This window comes from Amblyomma mixtum, chromosome 10 (assembly GCF_055824585.1).
Source record: "Amblyomma mixtum isolate Tamu chromosome 10, ASM5582458v1, whole genome shotgun sequence".
NCBI classification, from domain to species: domain Eukaryota; kingdom Metazoa; phylum Arthropoda; class Arachnida; order Ixodida; family Ixodidae; genus Amblyomma; species Amblyomma mixtum.
In genome coordinates this window covers 39,982,607-39,999,968 of record NC_143021.1, presented here as the reverse complement: position 1 = coordinate 39,999,968, position 17,362 = coordinate 39,982,607, and the positions used below count along the sequence as shown (strand labels likewise).

The window sequence follows — 17,362 nt, the reverse complement described above, 5'->3', positions numbered from 1 at the left end:
AACATGAGGGAGGTTTGGCAAGCACCATCTAGTATACAGGTTGATCAATCCCAAGCAGCTCCTTCACATTCCGAGGTGTTGATAGCATGGCTTTGGTCTTGGTTGGATTCGGATGAAGACCAGCTGCACTGATGATGTGTCCCAGACACTCCACTTTAGGCACCAGGAACTCGCATTCAGAAAGCTTCAGCCACGCACATATTAGCCCAATGGTCCCTGTCGTTGCCACTGGCGGCCAGTAAGTATATCATCATCAAAGCATACTGTGACATGGTCAAGACTGGGTAAAGGTTCTTCATTTCACTTTGAAATAGAAGCGGGGCTGACGACACCCCAAACGGGAGAACTGGTGCAAGCCCTTCGGTGTGAGCCTACATGCAACTTGACCTTCTGGTACGCATCTCTCAGGTTCAGCTTTGTAAACTTAGCTCCTCCTGCCAGCCTTGCAAACAGCTTTTTGATGCGAGGGACTCCAGCACCATCACGGAGTTGAATGTCATCTTGAAGTCGCCTCCTCGGCAACTCTGTCTCGTAGCGCAAACCCACAGCTTGAAAAATCTTGGCTTAGCAGCCTCTTGCTCTGCCATGCCATCAAAGGTCCCTCCAGTGTGGTGTCGACAAGCTCTGCAGGGGCAAGCAGGCTCTGCAGCAGGCACGGTTTTGAACCACAACACGCCAGAAACACAGCCTTCTTCGTCTCAGCAATGTCGTTCGCCGCAAAGTAGTTTCACGCATTGGTCCAATCCAACGTACCTGCATCCATCTTCCCGACAACAGGCATGGCCGATACAAAGGGGACAGAAATGATGGACGCATCCATGGTCACCAGATGTAATAGCCTGGACCGGAAACATTTCCTGGCCGAGAGTAAAGAACAGCCTGCTAGTCGGGGAAATACTGACCAGCCCAGTCATGCGTGTTCACCCAGGTGGTGGAGCCCCCAGACGAACAATAAGCACCACAGACACGCAGAGCGCCAATTGGCCTCCCTCTAGATGCACGAGGTACTTCGTGTTTCAAAAACGAGAGAGGCAAGGGGCAGCGGCTCGAAACACACGCCACAACTTCGGTGGACCAAAGGGGGCTGCAAATATGGCATAAAAAGTACACCTCGAAGACCGTGTTCCGAGGTCATTTTACGAGTCCATTTACAGTCATGTTTGTTATAAGTGGACCTTAACATTTTGAAACAGCGGCGAGAACTAAAGTTGTGTTCGCCTGGATAGCTGATACACAGGACCGCCCAATTTGAAAGCAGCGAGTTTGGAGTATTTGCCGATGTCACACATTGTATGAAAACCTGCTGAGATTGTCAGCCACAAAAGACGCCTCCCACCTGACCAGCAGGATTCATGAACCCACTGAACTCCAATCAAGGCCCTTCCAGCATGGACTTGGTTGGCCCTTTCCCGGAGTGAACGTCAGCATGCTCAGCCCTTTCCCAAGGTCAACCATCATAGTGACCAACCACCTGACCCGATATGCCGAGGCATAAAAGCCCTGCTGCCAGATGGGCCATTTTTGTGGCACGCATCATCCATCTGCGACACAGCGCCCCCTATGTTAGAAAGGGCTGTCAAAAGAAAGAAAGACAAAAGCACCCCACCCGCACCACCAGGTGGCACAGCTCATCACGAACAAACATTATTGTGGGACTGTAAAAGAATGAAAAATAAAGTGTGCCTGCCCATGCACTCATCACGGACAAAGGAACATCGTTCAGTGCACGGTGGAACTTACGCCAGACATCTTGCGCTATGGTCAAACAAGTCACCAGAGGACAGCCATGCGTAGACCAACGGACTTGCAGAGCATCTCAATAAAGCCACCGCAAACATGCTCACGATGTAAGTCGATGCCAAACACAGGAATTGGGATGCCATCCTGCCTTAACCCTTAACATCATCTTCCCCTGCAACACCGCAGTGCAAGAGACCAACCAGAAGACACCTTTGAGGCTCGTCCATGGCAGGGAGGCCACGACCACGCTCAACACCCCACATTACCGAACAAGACAACATCGCCGCCTACCTTCCACGCAATGCCCAGCCTGCTTGTGCATCAAAGATGCCCAACGCAACAATCTCTGCCAAAGCCATGCGGAATACAAGCCCGGGTGGCCCTGTATGGGTGTGGATACCCATTCACTGCCGCAGACTGAGTGAGAAGCTTTCGCACCATATTGGCCCGTACAACACCGTTCGTCGACTTGGAGAACTTGACTATGGAGTAGCCCCCGACAAAGCGACAGCATCACAGCGGCACCACACACGCCCAGAAGGTGTGCATGTTGTGTGCGTAAAACCTTATTATGCATGCAAAACGACTGCGCATCTGCATTCTTCAGGTTTACTTTTTTGCGTTCTCACTGTCTATTTGCCCACATTTCTTTTCATTATCCCCCTTTAACTCGTTCGCTACCACTGAAAAATGGATGACTTAAAGTGTACTGAAATTTTTTTTTCAGAAGCAGTAATAAACCCAATGCATATTGCAATGCATAAAATTTTAGTTTATTAGTTACCCTTCTGAATGAAACAAACAGCAGAGTCATGTGTGCAAAAGTACTCGAACATTTATTTCTCAAATGAGCCAAAAACACGAAAAAGTATACACAAAAAAACAAAAATTGCAGGATGCACTAAACCAGAACTTGATTACAGGAAAACTGGAATATACAAAATCTTGCACATGTCTATGGCTGTCCATCTTTGCAGTTTCAACTCTTAGAATAAATTATTGCACTCTTCATGGCCGGTCAAGTCAGGGGTCATGAATGCAGATCCACTGTGAAAAGCAGTCACGTGACGATGTGAAACAGAGGTAGACTTGACATGTGGCGCACATATTTTTCGATTTTTGCTCCTGTTTTTTTCTCTGATAGCACAGCTTGCAGTTCCTTCTTTTTTTTTTCATTCTTTCTGGTTGTTGACGAGTGGATTCTGTGGGAGCATTGGGCTTCTACTTCATTGTACTGGAAGATTTCTTGAATGAACTGCTCCCTGAAAGCCAGCTGATCAAATTTGGCGTTTTGGAAAGGAACATCAGGATGGTCTTTTCGGCGTGCTTGGTACAGAATAAAACTGCTTACGCAAGCGATGTCAACACAGTGGAAAAATAGCGTTTTCCACCAACACACGCACTTTCTCAAAACGTAAGTGCCAATTATTTGATCGGACTTGTACACTCCCAACATTCGGGCATTATATTCATGGACCAGGAGAGGCTTTCTGGTGGTTGTCACAGTCCATGCGTCTCCTTCTTTCTGCCTTCATTTGGCCAGACCATGCTGGTTGGCTGCGTGAATGGTACTCATAAGGTTCACAGCTCGGCGGTCCTTCGATTGCACGTAGAGAATGCTGCCACCACCGGACATCTCCGCGCTGGGAAAAAGTGACAATAGACTCGTTCGCGCTCTGATTGTGTTGTGCTTAGATAGATCCCCCAGGTGGGCGTTTCTGTGGCGTGTGTATTTAAGAGCGGGGCCTAGGGCATTCCTGAAATAAAGTTGATAGTTCAGCGCTCTGTCCTGTTCCCCTTTCTGTCTGTTTTTTCCTAACCGTGTTTGCGCTGCTGAAATCGTATGGATTCCCGCCAACTAGCCCGCCAGATTGTGTTATTCAAGGAACTTGAGGCTCCCAACCAATCAAATAAAGACCTCAGACTTCTCAGCGGTAAGAAAGTGGCTGGGGTGTATCAAAAATCAAGCGAAACAGTGGTCAGAATTTAGAGTTTCACGAGAAAATCTACTAAGCTAAAAACGCAAGACAGCTGCATAGTCACCCAAGAGTAATGTTGGATGAAAAGGAATGCACTCGTTATAAAATTGAGGAAAATACTTTTTCCTTACATTTTCCAGTTTCGTGCAAGCAGAAAAAATTCGATTAACTGCAAGTTCATCTCCACATTCATCACAAACAGGCAGGAAGTTGTACGTATGGTATGTGTGCCCTATTCAGAGAATCACTTCCTTGAAACGTTCCTAGTGCACACTACTTCCATTCACCTAAAACCAGCTTGTAGTTTATTATTTACTTCATTGTTCCAAGTCCTATTGTTTTCCTTAACTTTCTCGTTCATTTCTTCTGCATAGTGTACTGAATAGCGTGTACTACAAGGAGGTTTTCTCTTTGACAAAGTGTAGTTTCATGTTTTGTCCTTGGGCTACAGTGGTTGCTATGTTGTGTGATGCAACCCAGTACCAGGATGAATGCATTTCTACACTGAGGAGAGCACCTGGTGAGTCTGTGTGAATACTACTACTACTTGCGAGCCTCTCGTTTATTCGACAAGGCAGGTTGCTGGGCAAGTGGGTGACGATGTTCCACAGCGCTCACTGACAACTGATTTGTTTTAATGCCTTTCCAGCCCCCACTGGAGGGTGGAAAGGAAATCAAGGCACACGCAACATGCGTAGACAGAAGGATCCCCACTCCTACTGGGATGTGTAAACACTCGCATTCCAAATAGGCTCTTTGTTTTTTCGACAGTGTCACAGGTGGCGCACTAATACAATCTTCCGAGAGCCTTGCTATCATGTGGGCTTCCACCCCCCCTTGTCGGCCTTGTCATCTTTGTTGCAGCTGCTGCAGTGTTTGGCTGCATGGCCGGTGATGGGGACACTCCTTTCATCTTTCGTTGAGACAGTCTGGCCGATGCATTGCTTCCCACATGATTACCCCTTCCTGGCACTTCACAAATCATTTCTTTGCTTGCCGAGTTAAGTTCGCTGACTAGGTGGGACAGGAGCCGAAAAGACAACATCGACACCATCCGTAGGTCGTGGGCTTCTTCTTCCTTTCTTCTGCCACAGAGAACAGAACGTCGGAAGGGTAACCTGTGTTAGGCGACTTACTTGGTTGTCGAAGCTAAGCTCCAACTTGTGCTCACATGCCTTTTTTTTACAACACTGAATGAACAGTGGTTCTGTTTACCAACTTTGAATGGCCGGATGTATATGGAAGAATTGGTTTTTGACCACGGGGTTCAAACACCCAACATACATGGGATGAGGTGAAGTGAAGGGACAAATCGAAAAACCTAATAAGATCATTTTCTGGCACTTCATCGGTTAAAACCATTGGGTCAAGACATTCTAAAAACACTGAAAGGACATGACGGAACTGCTGCTCGAAATCGAGGTTGTCACAATTTAACAACACAAAGTAGTCATCCACAAGCCTACGTCCAGGTAGGAATGTGGATCCTTCAGTCTTCTCATGTTACGTGTGCCTTGATTTCCTTTCCAGTGGCGGCTGGAAAGGCAATAAAACAAATCAGTAGTCAGTCAGCGCTGCGTCTGTCTTTACATGTTTCTTCTCATCTGGTCCCATTTATCGCGCTGTAGATATGGGACATGGTCACCCACTCACCCAACAACTTACCTTGTTGAATAACATTTCTTGCACAAAGGGCCCTTTGGCATGTGACTTTGATCCTTTCCGATTTGTGGCAGCCGTTGCAGTGTGCCCAACAAGGACGCTCGGCTCCCGTGTCTGTAGGAAAACCCTCCGTCCCACCGTCTTGGCTCTGCTGGGTGGTGTTCCGCCCTTGGTCGGAGCATCTCAAGCTTCGGGTGCAGCTATCTTTGGAAATGCGCGACTCAAGGCGCCAGTGGCATCAGATACTTCCCGGACTCCGTACGTTACTATCAAGGAGGAGTGCCACAAATGGACCACAAATCCCCCCGTATGAGATCATCTCATTCCCCGAAAACGTCCGGCAAGTCCTGAGCCTGGGACCCAAGTTTTTGGTCGAACCAGGAAAATCCCGACCGGAGCTCCTGGCCCTGGTGGGAGAAGGCAGGCTGACAGAGCAGACGGAACGAAGCATATCTGAAGGGGTAGACAGGTCTTCTGGGAAGAAGCAGAAGGCTGAAGGAAGGGTCCTTCCTTTTGTGTCCCCCTTGTATACACCCCCTAATAGCCCCATGAATGAACTGAGAAACAGAGTGGAGTCAAGGAGATTCAGCCAGGGGCCGCAGAGATTGGTCAGTGGGGCACAGATTGACGATGACCGGGGACAATTTTCAGGCACAGTTGGTGAACCATCAGCCACACCAAAAACAAAACTGAGAGCCTCACCTGCTCCGAGATGGACCGCCAGCCAAAGTCATCCCGGCGGTCGCACTCGTACGTCTCTCCCAGCAGTGGGTTGAAGGGCTTGCCCGTGCGATTGGCCGTGGTCGCATAGGAGGAGACGGCAAACGCCGCCACATACACCAGCTGCAGGGCCCCATCCTCCACGCACTGGGCGGCCCGATCCAGCAGCTCCGAGTACTCGTAGTCTTCCGTCAGCCGCTGGAGCGTCGACAGCGGCTCATTGAAGTTCACCTGCACAAGGCAACAGAAAATTCATTCCCTACTTGTTAGTACAAACGGCTGCAGGTTGAAACCAGGTTCAAAGATTGCTGGATAAACGTGTTGTTCCATGTGCTTTTGAGCATTCACACTATGAGCCTTGACAATTTATTGCAGTCAAAGCTCATTAATCCACATTTCTGGATAATTCCAACGCACGACTCGGTCTGTCCATGCTCCATTGGGATCTATGTGAAACACAGCCTGACAATTCGAACAATGAGCCACCATGCCTCGAAACAAGAAATGCTCTCACGAGGTCTCTCTGGAGGGGAAGAGGTTAAAATTATTCAGAAGGAGTGCAATGGTTGTGAACAAATTGGCAGCTACTACATCCCTCAATGGTTACGGACTGTTCTCTATTACTCACTCTTTTATTCCAAGCTTTCCTACTGTGCTTCACTACAAGTCACAACTACACCAGATTAATTAGCCTGCAAAAAAAAGTGTTAAGAATGTTTGAGCAATATCACGGCCCACCGGAATTACTGCGTACAAGACCGCTTTTTCTGAAATATAAAATGTTAAAGGCCAATCAAGTTTATTATTTCAAATTATTTCAGTACATAAAGAAAGCGAAGCTTTACAGTGTACGAAACTCTAGTGCAGCTCCTGCCTACTCACTTCGTAGGGAAACATTACGGCCACCCAAAGTAAGGACGAATTATTGGCGACAACTTATTGAATATCAAAAAGCTAACCTTCTGAACAAAATACAAGAATTAACAGATCTGAGTGCTAATGTCTCTAAGAACACGCTTAAAGCTCTGCTGCTCGAAAATAACTTAGAATTCAATTAATCTGCGATGTTTCTGTCCATAGTTTTATTTTCTGGGAGTGCATTATCGTTTTGAACCTTGCTGGCTGTTGTGTGTTGCTATTATGATTTTGCTATCATGTTGCTAAACTTGCAACAACCATGTTTCAGAATTGTGTACTTGCTTGTGCTTCTTTGTACTAAGTGTTCTGTGTTGGCATGTGCGGTCTATTGTTTTTTTTTTTTTTTCGCATAATTTATTTACCCTTTTTTTCCCTCAGTATTTCCCCCCGAAGACCCTGGTGTGGAACTTTTCGTGTAAAACTATGTTAAATGACTGTTTGTGGCAGACTGTGTGCGGGGCAAGAGCCATCGTTTCCGCCTTTTGCTCTTGCTCCTCTTTCTGTATCAGAAAGGAAACAAATAAATCAAATCAAATCAAATCAAACAGTAGGTGCAACAGATTAGCAGCTAGTAATTTCAGCTGGGAATAAAAAGAACGCACAACAACATGACGGGGGGCCATGGGTGTATTAAAACAAGGCCACTGCACTTTGTTGCAAAAACTGCATAGATTAGTAGGACAGAAGCACTTGCTGAGGCAATACAGGTAAACTGATTTGAAATGGTTCACTACTGGATACATCAGAGTAAACATACGTGCAAAGAGAATCACACGTGTAATTGGCTTGCTGTAAGTGCAGTGACTTGAAGCAAGGTAAACTAGAACTAGCTACTGCCATACAAAATACCTAGACATTAAAAGCATGCAAAGTAATAAAGATTCAGACTGGAGAGCTGAGTCATCTAGCACCACTCTCTGCCTTGTCCCCTTATAAGTGCTTGCACACCTGCAAGTGGGGCTCTGAGAGACGGTGCTAGACTTCTCGTGCTTCCACTCCCGGTATGCCCATGCCTGAGCAGAGTGAAAATGTACTGCGTGCAAAACAGTTTGGGCGACAAAGTGCTCCAGTGTTTAAGCTTTGCTCAGAAAGAAAACATTCCAAGTGCAGAGAAAAAGACCGCCAGACGAAAATCACCGCACTCTTCCGCTGACAATGCACTTGTGAAGCAAACACTGTTCTTCATCAGTTGTGACGTGTGTGCGTGCGTGCGTGAAATGTTCAACAATAGTGTTTGAAAGGTAGGCTGCCCATATGGCACGCATAAGAGCCTAAAAACTCAATGTTTTGGTTATAATGTGGTACCGCTTAAAGCGCAGGTTTTTGCGACTCTTGGAGCTTACATTATAAGCGGTCTAGATTCTATTACAGTTAAACCAGAATTTAACGAACCTCCATATAGTGAATTCCTCGATGTAACAAAGGTTTTCAATTCCTTAATGCCGCCCCCATTGAAGCACATCCATCTGAGACCTCCATGTAATGAATGCCTTGCGGCGGTTGGCCTTGGTGTAACAAACTTGCTAGGCCGCCTGTCTGTTAGCTTGTGCTGAGTTACAAAATTTGGCTGAAAAGTAAAGCACGAACTGACAAGAGAGGAGCGTCAACAATCGTAACAACCAACCGCAGTTGAGACAACGCCTCCATCAGCGCATCTCCGTTGCTTTCGCCGCCCTGCGGTTGCTTGTGCCCGGGATACATGTGGCTTTTCTCGATATTCGCGCGGCAGAAAACTTGGTGGTGCCGCAGATCCCTTGACGCGAAAGCAATTGTGATCAACAAGTGGCAAATACCACTGCGCGCAATTAGGTCTGTGAGAGTAGAAATGCTGACTCTTCTGTTGAAATGTTCCCTTTGGCACCACTGTAGTACTGGCTTTAGCACGCGTGCATAGGTAAGAGTTGAGGATGCTCGAATGCGTGGCATCGTGCACCTTTGGGCGCCCGCTCAGCCGCGGACACCACCGGCTGCAGTTTTCTTTGACACATTCACTTCAGGAAGGAAATGCAGGCATTTAGATCCAAGATTCGGCCATGTTCTCTAAAAAAGAGCGACATTTCATGTCTGATGTAGCGTTTACTTTCACGATAACATTTCCATGCCAAAATCGCTGCGTAGCTCGTCGGCCAAGCAGGCAGAGGCTTCTTCTCATGGATGGGGAACATAATCTCTGTGCAGCGCGTGTCTCTCCTGGTTGAGATCACTGCACAAGGGGTGTGGGGGGAAAAGAGGGTCGGGGCAGAAGGGGAAGAAGGCACCCACAGCGGGGGGCGCACAAAGGGGGCAACCGAAGCCAGTGAGGGGTCGCTGCATTGTTGTTCGTGCAGGCCCGCTTTGTCGATGAAGCTGACAGTGCACTTTGGGCTTGTGGGAAGGTCAGGGCGCCGACAGTGGGAGACCAATCTCACGGTATTTGGAGCAAATCTCCGTACGCGCGCTTGCGTGAGTGGGGCACAGTCACAGCAGGTGTTGGACAGTCGCCGCAGTCCGTGCAGAGAGAGTCGCCCTCTCCAATGAGGCCTTGGCAGCGCTCCACACGCATCCGATTCGAAGCCGCAGGAGGACCCAAAGGGCAGCGTTCCCGATGTGATGCATAGGTCCAGGTGGGAGAGGGTTACCTTGTAGTGGATGATGTGGCGAAGGCCGAAACAGCACCCTACGTTGGGGCAGAGGGGTTGGAATGAGCAGCCCTGGCCAGTCTGTCCGCAGACTCGTTCCCAGGCACTCCCACGTGTGACGGTATCCATTGAAGAACAAGATCACAGCCTCGGGCACAAACAGCGCACAGTTTGTGATGCACACAGGATGCGTTGCGTTCCGGGTGTTGCAGTTGCGTAACAGTGAAACGTGAGTCGTTCAAAATTGCCACACGCGTCAGTTGGGGTTGCTCAGCAATGATGTCCGTGGCGAGATGTTGGGCACCGATTTCGGCTGTTGCTGAAGAGGCACAGAAAGGCAGACGACACTGCCTCTCAATGCCCAGGGTGGGGGCGACGCACGCAGCTGCAGAAGAACTGCCATCCTGGGTTACAGAGTCGTCGGTGATTAAGGCCAATCTCCATTCGATGCACCACTTGTTGTTGCAGTTCCCAGTTGAGAGCGGACAACAGTCGGGTATCGGCAGATTGTCAACGGAGGCTCCAGGTGCGGTGGCAAGCCTTGCGGGGGGGGGGGGGGCGGTGCAGGATCTGCTTGAACGCCGATTTCGAAGCCACAAAGAGCCAGTCGTCCCATGCGTGATCGCGGCGAAGCACGCAAATCAGCGACAAGGGGAGAGGTTCTGGGGGCACGGTGCAATCATTCAATATTCAGAGCTGTGCGTTCAGCGCACAGTGAAATGGGCCTCACTCGGAGCTCTGTGTGTATGGGGCCGATTTGCGAGGTGTTAGGGAGTCCTACAAATCGCCGCATAGCGTTGCGCTGGTCAACATCAAAGTGCTTCCACTGTGTTGAACGCAGGCGGAGGAGGAGTGAGAGTGCACATAACACGCGAGCCGAGGTGATGCCTTCCTAGAGGCACTGCGGTAGCAAGGAGCCTTTTCCCTTGGCTACTAGGATCTGTGCTGCTATTGCTGCAATGCGCTTGTTATCTTTCCGTAGATTGCCTATTGTCCCTTTGTAGGCAAGCTTGGTGTCGACAGTTAAACCCAGGCATTTCCCACTGGCTTTCCATGGGAGGGGGGTGTGCCTTGGAGACGGAGAGGAGTTGTCATTTTGCAAGTTGCCGCCCGAGGGTGGAGCATTAGAGCGACAGACTTGTCTAGTGAGAAAGAAAGCCCAATTTTGCTCAGGTATTCCACTGCGGCATTGACAGCAGCTTGTAGATTGCTCTGTATCCCTGGGCCATAAAGTGTTGGGCCGGAGGCTATGGTGGCAATATCATCGGTGTATACGGCCACTCGCAATTTGTGTTGCGTGCTGCCAGGAATTTAGGTATTTGTGCAAGCGCCAAGTTGAAACGAAAGGGGCTGAGCACACTGCCTTGCGGTGCTCCTGTTTTGACAGTGTGAGTAGTGCTGAGTGTGCTGCCAATTCGGACTTGAAATGTCCTGCTGCTGAGGAATGCCCTGACGCATTATAGGAGCTTCCCTTGGATGCCCAGCCAGTGTAAGGCTGACACGACAGCTTCATGAGGCAGGAGGTCAAAGGTGTGTCCAACAAAATGAGGTAGGATGGATGCAAGCTGTGTTATGCATCGTCTTGCTCGGAATCCGCTCTGTCGAGTGGGAAACTGGACGGTGGGTTTTGAGGATGGGAACGATTTCGCCACTCCCCAGGAATGCTGCAAGCAGAGCTGGTTGTTGCTGCCTGTCAACACTGAGCAGCATTCGATATGTGACCCCATCGGTGCCAGGGGCAGCGTTCGAGGAGATTCCTGAGCTCGTGCGGGGAGACACTGCACAATTCACCAGTGACGCCTGCAAGTTGGCCAGGGATAGCCGGCATAGGTGAGCTTTGTGGTGCAACGCTGTACGGCCCACTGTTCTGTGTTGAGAAGTGGCCTGCCACGGGCTTTGGCCAGAGCAGGACAACGGGGGGGTGAAGTACAGCATGAAGAATTTCCCGTCCAGGTCTGCGGGTGTTGTCGTCTGCACACAGGTGGGCCCAGCTTTGCCTGCAGCAGCAAGTGGCGGGTCGGCGGCATCCCGCCTGTAGTCCACTGCTCTGGTTTCCGAGCTCTGCACTGTGCCACTCTTTGTGCCACTCGCAGGCTGAGGAGCTCTATGTCTGGCACTGTGCATCACAAACAAACAAGCAAGCAGCACACGCACATGAAGCGACGTGGGTAAAAATGTCTGTCGTGATGAGCTGCAGAGCACATCCCACTTGACAACATTGTAGGTGCGAGTTGCTGTATGAAGGGACGAGAGCTATGGGAAGGTAATCAGAGCCCTGAGTGTTTGCACTTCCACTGGTAGGAACACATTCCGGAGACTAGAGTCAAGTCACTGTGTTGGCCCACTCTCTGTGCGCGAGTGGGGCCTCCAGTGTTAATAAAGTTTAGTTTGCACTGGTGAGCAGCTAGTGCACATCCTCGTCGGACCTCCCCAGGTGACATGGCGTGCATTAAGTCCCCACCTATGATGGAATCGTTTCTGATCTGTGAGAAAGCTTGCATCCCACTGTGTAGCTGGTCAAACATATACACCTGACACTGCAGTGTCGGTACTACGAATCCGCACTATGACAGCACAGCACTCAACCGCGTCATTTACAATGTCTTCGACCGGGTTTTATGCCACGTTTCACCTAAATCAGTTGTGATTGGCGTTTGCTACAGGCCTCCTAGCAGCCCAGACACCCTAACACCTGCACTCTCCTATTCGGAGATTTCAATTTTCCAAGTATATTTTCCAAGTAACCGAAGACTGCGCTAATATCCTAGACCTAATATTAACAGATAATCCTGAATGCATTCATTCCATCACGTATCTACCAGGCGTTAGCGATCACCCCGTCATACATGCCAGCTTCACGATTAAACCATCTTTACGCGTAACAACTAAACGAACTATCTGACTGTACGATAAAGGAAACTATACAGCAATAAATCATGAACTTCGCGCATTTTTACCAGGATTTCAATCCAGCTTTCACCAAAGATCCATCCATGATAACTGGTCCTCCTTTAAGAGGAAAATCAAAGATTTGGCCGACAGGTTTATTCCGAACATAAATATACGAAATAACCCCCAAAACCCAGGGTTCACAAATACACTCAAACGTCTTGAAAATAAAAAGAAGCGTTTTTTTTTATCGGCCAAGTTGCTTCCTAGTCAGAACGCTTGGAACAAATGCTATGTAGCCGAAAAAATTTATTTATCAAGTATTCGAGAAGCCAAACGCACTTTTTTTACCTCCGATCTGCCTAAAATGTTGTCAACTAACCCCCGTAGGTTCTGGAAAGTCATTAACCCCCAGCACACACGCAATGTTTCCCTCACCGATGCTTCGGGCGCAACTCTCTGTGAAGCTGAATGCACCAACATGTTCAACAAAGCCTTTTCATCCGTGTTTACTAATGAAACAGATCCGACATTTCCTCCGAACTCCCCAGTTATTCAAGATACTATGCCTCCTCTTATATTTTCTTCTGCAGGAATTTTGTCACTAACAGAAAACATTAAAATATCCCCCTCTGCTGGAATTGACAATATCAACGCTAAAATACTGATTAAAGGGTCCCTGAAACGGTGTCCATGTAGGCAAAGAGAAGTCGAAGTATTGATAGACATTGAACGATCCATCATCCTACCGCAAAAATTTTTGATCTACCTCGTGTGGAACCAGAGATAATGGCTATTAAAAATGACCACCAGCCTTTTCCCTCTCAACTCGTACACCGGAGCGAACCATAAAAAAATAAAGATTACAGGCCGGGACCATGCTCCACCCACAAATACGTCATCGACGAGATCGGTTTATTTACTTCCGGTTGACGCGCTCTTTCGCTTGCTCGCTTTCCCGCTGTCTGCTGAGTTCACCTGTGTCTCGCAATCGTCGCTGCGGCTTCTCTCGTACTATGGACCCCGAGCTGAAGGAACGACTTTTGCGGATGAGTGCCGAAATGGGATTTCAGCCTTAAGGCGGGGGGGGACACATGTGCGAAAAGTGTGTGCGATTCGCTGCGGCGCGCCGTTGTGAACGACGTCGTAACAACCGATCGCAGCTCGTCGCCTGCGTCCAACCTGCTGGATGTCAACGACGAGCCGTGCGCGGAAAACGCAACGACGGGAAGCGGGAGCCAATACGAGCGCAGAGAGCGGCAGCGTCATGATGCCGTACAGTGCGCTGCTCAGGGCGCTCGGGGCCGAGCCACGCCGGGCCGGCCTGCCAGCCTTGATGCCGGCCGCCGGCGACTGAAAAACGCTCTAGTATTGTTTGTTCTCGTCCGTAGCAAGCCCTTGGATAGATGCATGTCAAAAATGCATAATTTCTGACGATCGTTGGCCAATACCGAGTTGCTGGTAAAAGTGATGACTGCGATACAAGCAAATTTCATCCAACAGCCGCTTTGGTGCTGCTGCTACTTGGTGTGGATCGCCTACCGTCTGCTAGCTCCGTTGCTGAAGGCATCGTGGAAATCGAACATATCTTTTATTATGGGATGAGTTCGCAGTAAAGCGATGTGAATAGTAGGCCTTTTATTATAGCGCAGGCAACTTCCGAAGCGCCGTCAGCTGCGGTTTCGATGCGAAACCAGATAGGCCTAGCGACGACTAGGGCAGCTTGGGACCAGCGCGCAGTTCGTCGCGCGGCGTTGCCGCAGGCGGTGTCGTTGCCGAAAGATCCACTTTTGCACAGACATATTTTCGTTGGTTGAATCTAGGAAGCATCCTCGCTGGTATCATGGCTGTTTTGCATTTTCTTGTGTGAACGTGATGTACGCCGAGCATGCCGGCCGGCCGGCCAGCCGGCCAGCCTGGATCCCGTCTGCCGGCGACATAAAAACGAGCTAAAGTGTGTTCTTGACGTAAATAATAAACCTTGGGATAAGAAATGTGAAAAATGTGTAATTTTTGAGGATCGCTGACCAATACTGAGCTGCTGGTAAAGGTAACGACTGCGATACGAGCAAATTTCATGCCACAACTGTTTCGCAGCTGCCGCTGGCCCGACGTGGGGTCCGGCTCGCCTGGCACCCGCTCGCTTCGCTGCTGAAGGAGTCGCGGAAAGTGACCATACTATTATTTTATTGTGAGATTATGCTGTTGACTGCATAGCGATGTGTAAAGTAAGCTGTTTATTATAGCTCAGGCGACTTCCAAAGCACCGGCCGCTGCAGCTTCGATGCCAAAGAGGCAATAGGCCTAGCGACAACCACGGCAGCAGGCAGCAGCAGAGCTCGTCGCCCACGAGCGGTGCCGCTGCCGAAAGCTCGCAACATAAGCAGGCATGCTTTGTCGCTGCTCGAGAAGTATTTCTGACAACAAGGCGATCTCGCCTTGTGATATTTGTACACCATGCCAAGCAGCGCTCAGGCATTGCTGCACGGCGGCGAAGTGCGACACCGGTTGTGAGCGGAGCTTGGGTAGAGCGGCGCAGCGATGCTCACCGCTCCGTGTCTCCCTGCTTTTAGTGGGGCGGCAGTTCGCAAGCGACGATCGGTGCGGCGCGTCGGCCAAGTTTTTAAGGACATGCCGGTCAGAAATCGGGCGCTGAATCCTGACGACGCCGACAGCTCGCTCACTTCCATCTTTCGGCAGACAGTGCCGAAAGGCAACATCTTGCCGAACCCTGGCTTTGCAACCAACGACACAGCACGGCCGGTCCATTTTGATTGCGCATGCGATGGAGGTCGCGACAAATCAGTAGTGCGGTGACTTCAAATCGCACCTCGATTCTCGATTCGGTTCGATGGCGGCGCCGGCGGAGTGACACAAGCGGCACGAGCAGACGAAAACATTGTAAACCGGAAGTGCAGTACTAATTTCTGACACCCAACACACAATAACCGCGTAAACGTGCATATAAACGACAACTCTCCTTGGTGAAATGCGAAATGGTTCCGTAAAGAGTAAAAATGTGAAGTATCTAGAGCTTTTAGTTTGTTAAATACGCGATTTCACGTTGGCACTGCGAACCAATGATAGCCCTGCGCTGGTGACGTAAAGAGTACTAAAATGACGTAATGAGTACAGATTCGGGCGGAAGTTCGCCGCTGGTCGCCGCAAGGCTCGGGAGCAGCAGTTTTTGAAAATGTATTATAAATTATCTACTCGCTTTTGATGTATTGTACGCGGCATGAACGTTCAGTAGCCTTCACTCTACATAATGCAAGTATTTTTTTGCCAACCTCAGACACCCGTTTCAGGGACCCTTTAATACCAAAGATATACCGACTGTTGCGCAAATCAGAGAAAATCGAAAAAAAAATTCTCGGCTTAACCGCGTGTTTGTTCGGGCTAAAATTTCGCACAGAGGTTGCATTTGGTGGTCAGATTTGTTTTATACTATGTTTAGGTGGGGTACTTGCCTGATTCAGTCAGAATTATCAGGAAATCCCCATCGTATGCGGTGATGGCGAACCAAAACCGAAAGACTTCGCAGCAGTGGTACCTGTGGCGCCATCTCGCAACCATCGGAGAAACGAGCTCTCCACCGGGGAGGGCGGTGGGGAGGAATTGGACTCGCATAGCCATGCGCATAGCCAAGTCACGGCCATGGCCTTCTCTTGATCGCTGTACGCTCGCATCTTCGGTGATGTCTCGCGCTGTTTCGCAGCAGAAAGCACCAAGCAAAGATAATTTGCTCACCAACTTAGCACAGCTGGGTTTCTCCGGTGGGTGCGAGATGGCGCCACGGGTACCATTGCTGCGATGTCTTTCAGTTTTGGATCGTCGTCGCCACATACAATGGGGACTTCCAAATAATTCTGACTGAATCAGGCAAGTACCCCACCTAAATGTAGTATAAAACAAAACTGACTACCAAATGCAACCTCTGTGCGAAATTTGAGCCCGAACAAACGCACGGTTAAGCCGAGAGAATTTTTTTTCGATTTTCTCTGATTTACGCAACACGCGACATGTTCATCTCTGTTGTGCTTGTTATTTGCTCAGTCGCTCTTCACAGGTCAACTGTCCACAGACTGGAAAAATGGGAAGGTCGTACCAGTCTACAAATCAGGTAACAAGAACTCGCCGCTCAATTACCGCCCCATCTCTCTAACTAATATTCCCTGCAAAATCATGGAACACATCATCTATACCCACATCATGACATTCCTTGATTCGAATAACTTTTTCCATCCTGCTCAGCACGGGTTTCGCCGGGGTTACTCCTGCGAGACCCAACTTGCCACATTCATTCATGATCTGCATGCTAACCTTGATTCTAATCTACAGACTGACATCATTTTTCTAGATTTTGCCAAAGCCTTTGATAAAGTACCCCATAAACGCCTGCTGATAAAACTTTCTCGATTAAATTTGCACCCCCATATTTTGAAGTGGAATGAAGAATTTTTGACTAATTGTTCGCAGTTTGTCTCCGTTAACAATAAGAACACCTTAACTCACTCTTAGTAACGTCGGGCGTCCCACAGGGATCTGTGCTTGGCCCACTACTGTTTCTCATATACATTATTGATCTGCCTTCAAACATAACATCTAACATACGCATATTCGCTGACGACTGTGTGCTTTATCGTGCTATTCTCACCACCGCTGACCAATCTTCTCTTCAAAATGATCTTAATGCCGTTCAGGAGTTGGTTGGTTGGTTTATTGGGGTTTAACGTCCCAAAGCGACTAAGGCTATGAGACACGCCGTAGTGGAGGGCTCTGGAAATTTCGACCACCTGGGGTTCTTTAACGTGCACTGACATCGCACAGCACACG

The 17,362-nt window shown here is 49.0% G+C and overlaps 1 protein-coding gene across 1 annotated transcript in view; it reads right to left on the bottom strand.

Moving 5' to 3' along the window:
• The window catches only part of Osbp (oxysterol binding protein), a 116,052-nt gene that overhangs the window by 39,629 nt on the left and 59,061 nt on the right, over positions 1 to 17,362 (bottom strand). Inside the window, exon 4 of the mRNA XM_089564072.1 lies at positions 6,084 to 6,332. Within this exon, the coding sequence (XP_089420198.1) occupies positions 6,084 to 6,332 (249 nt within the window). The remainder of the gene's footprint in view (positions 1 to 6,083; positions 6,333 to 17,362) is intronic.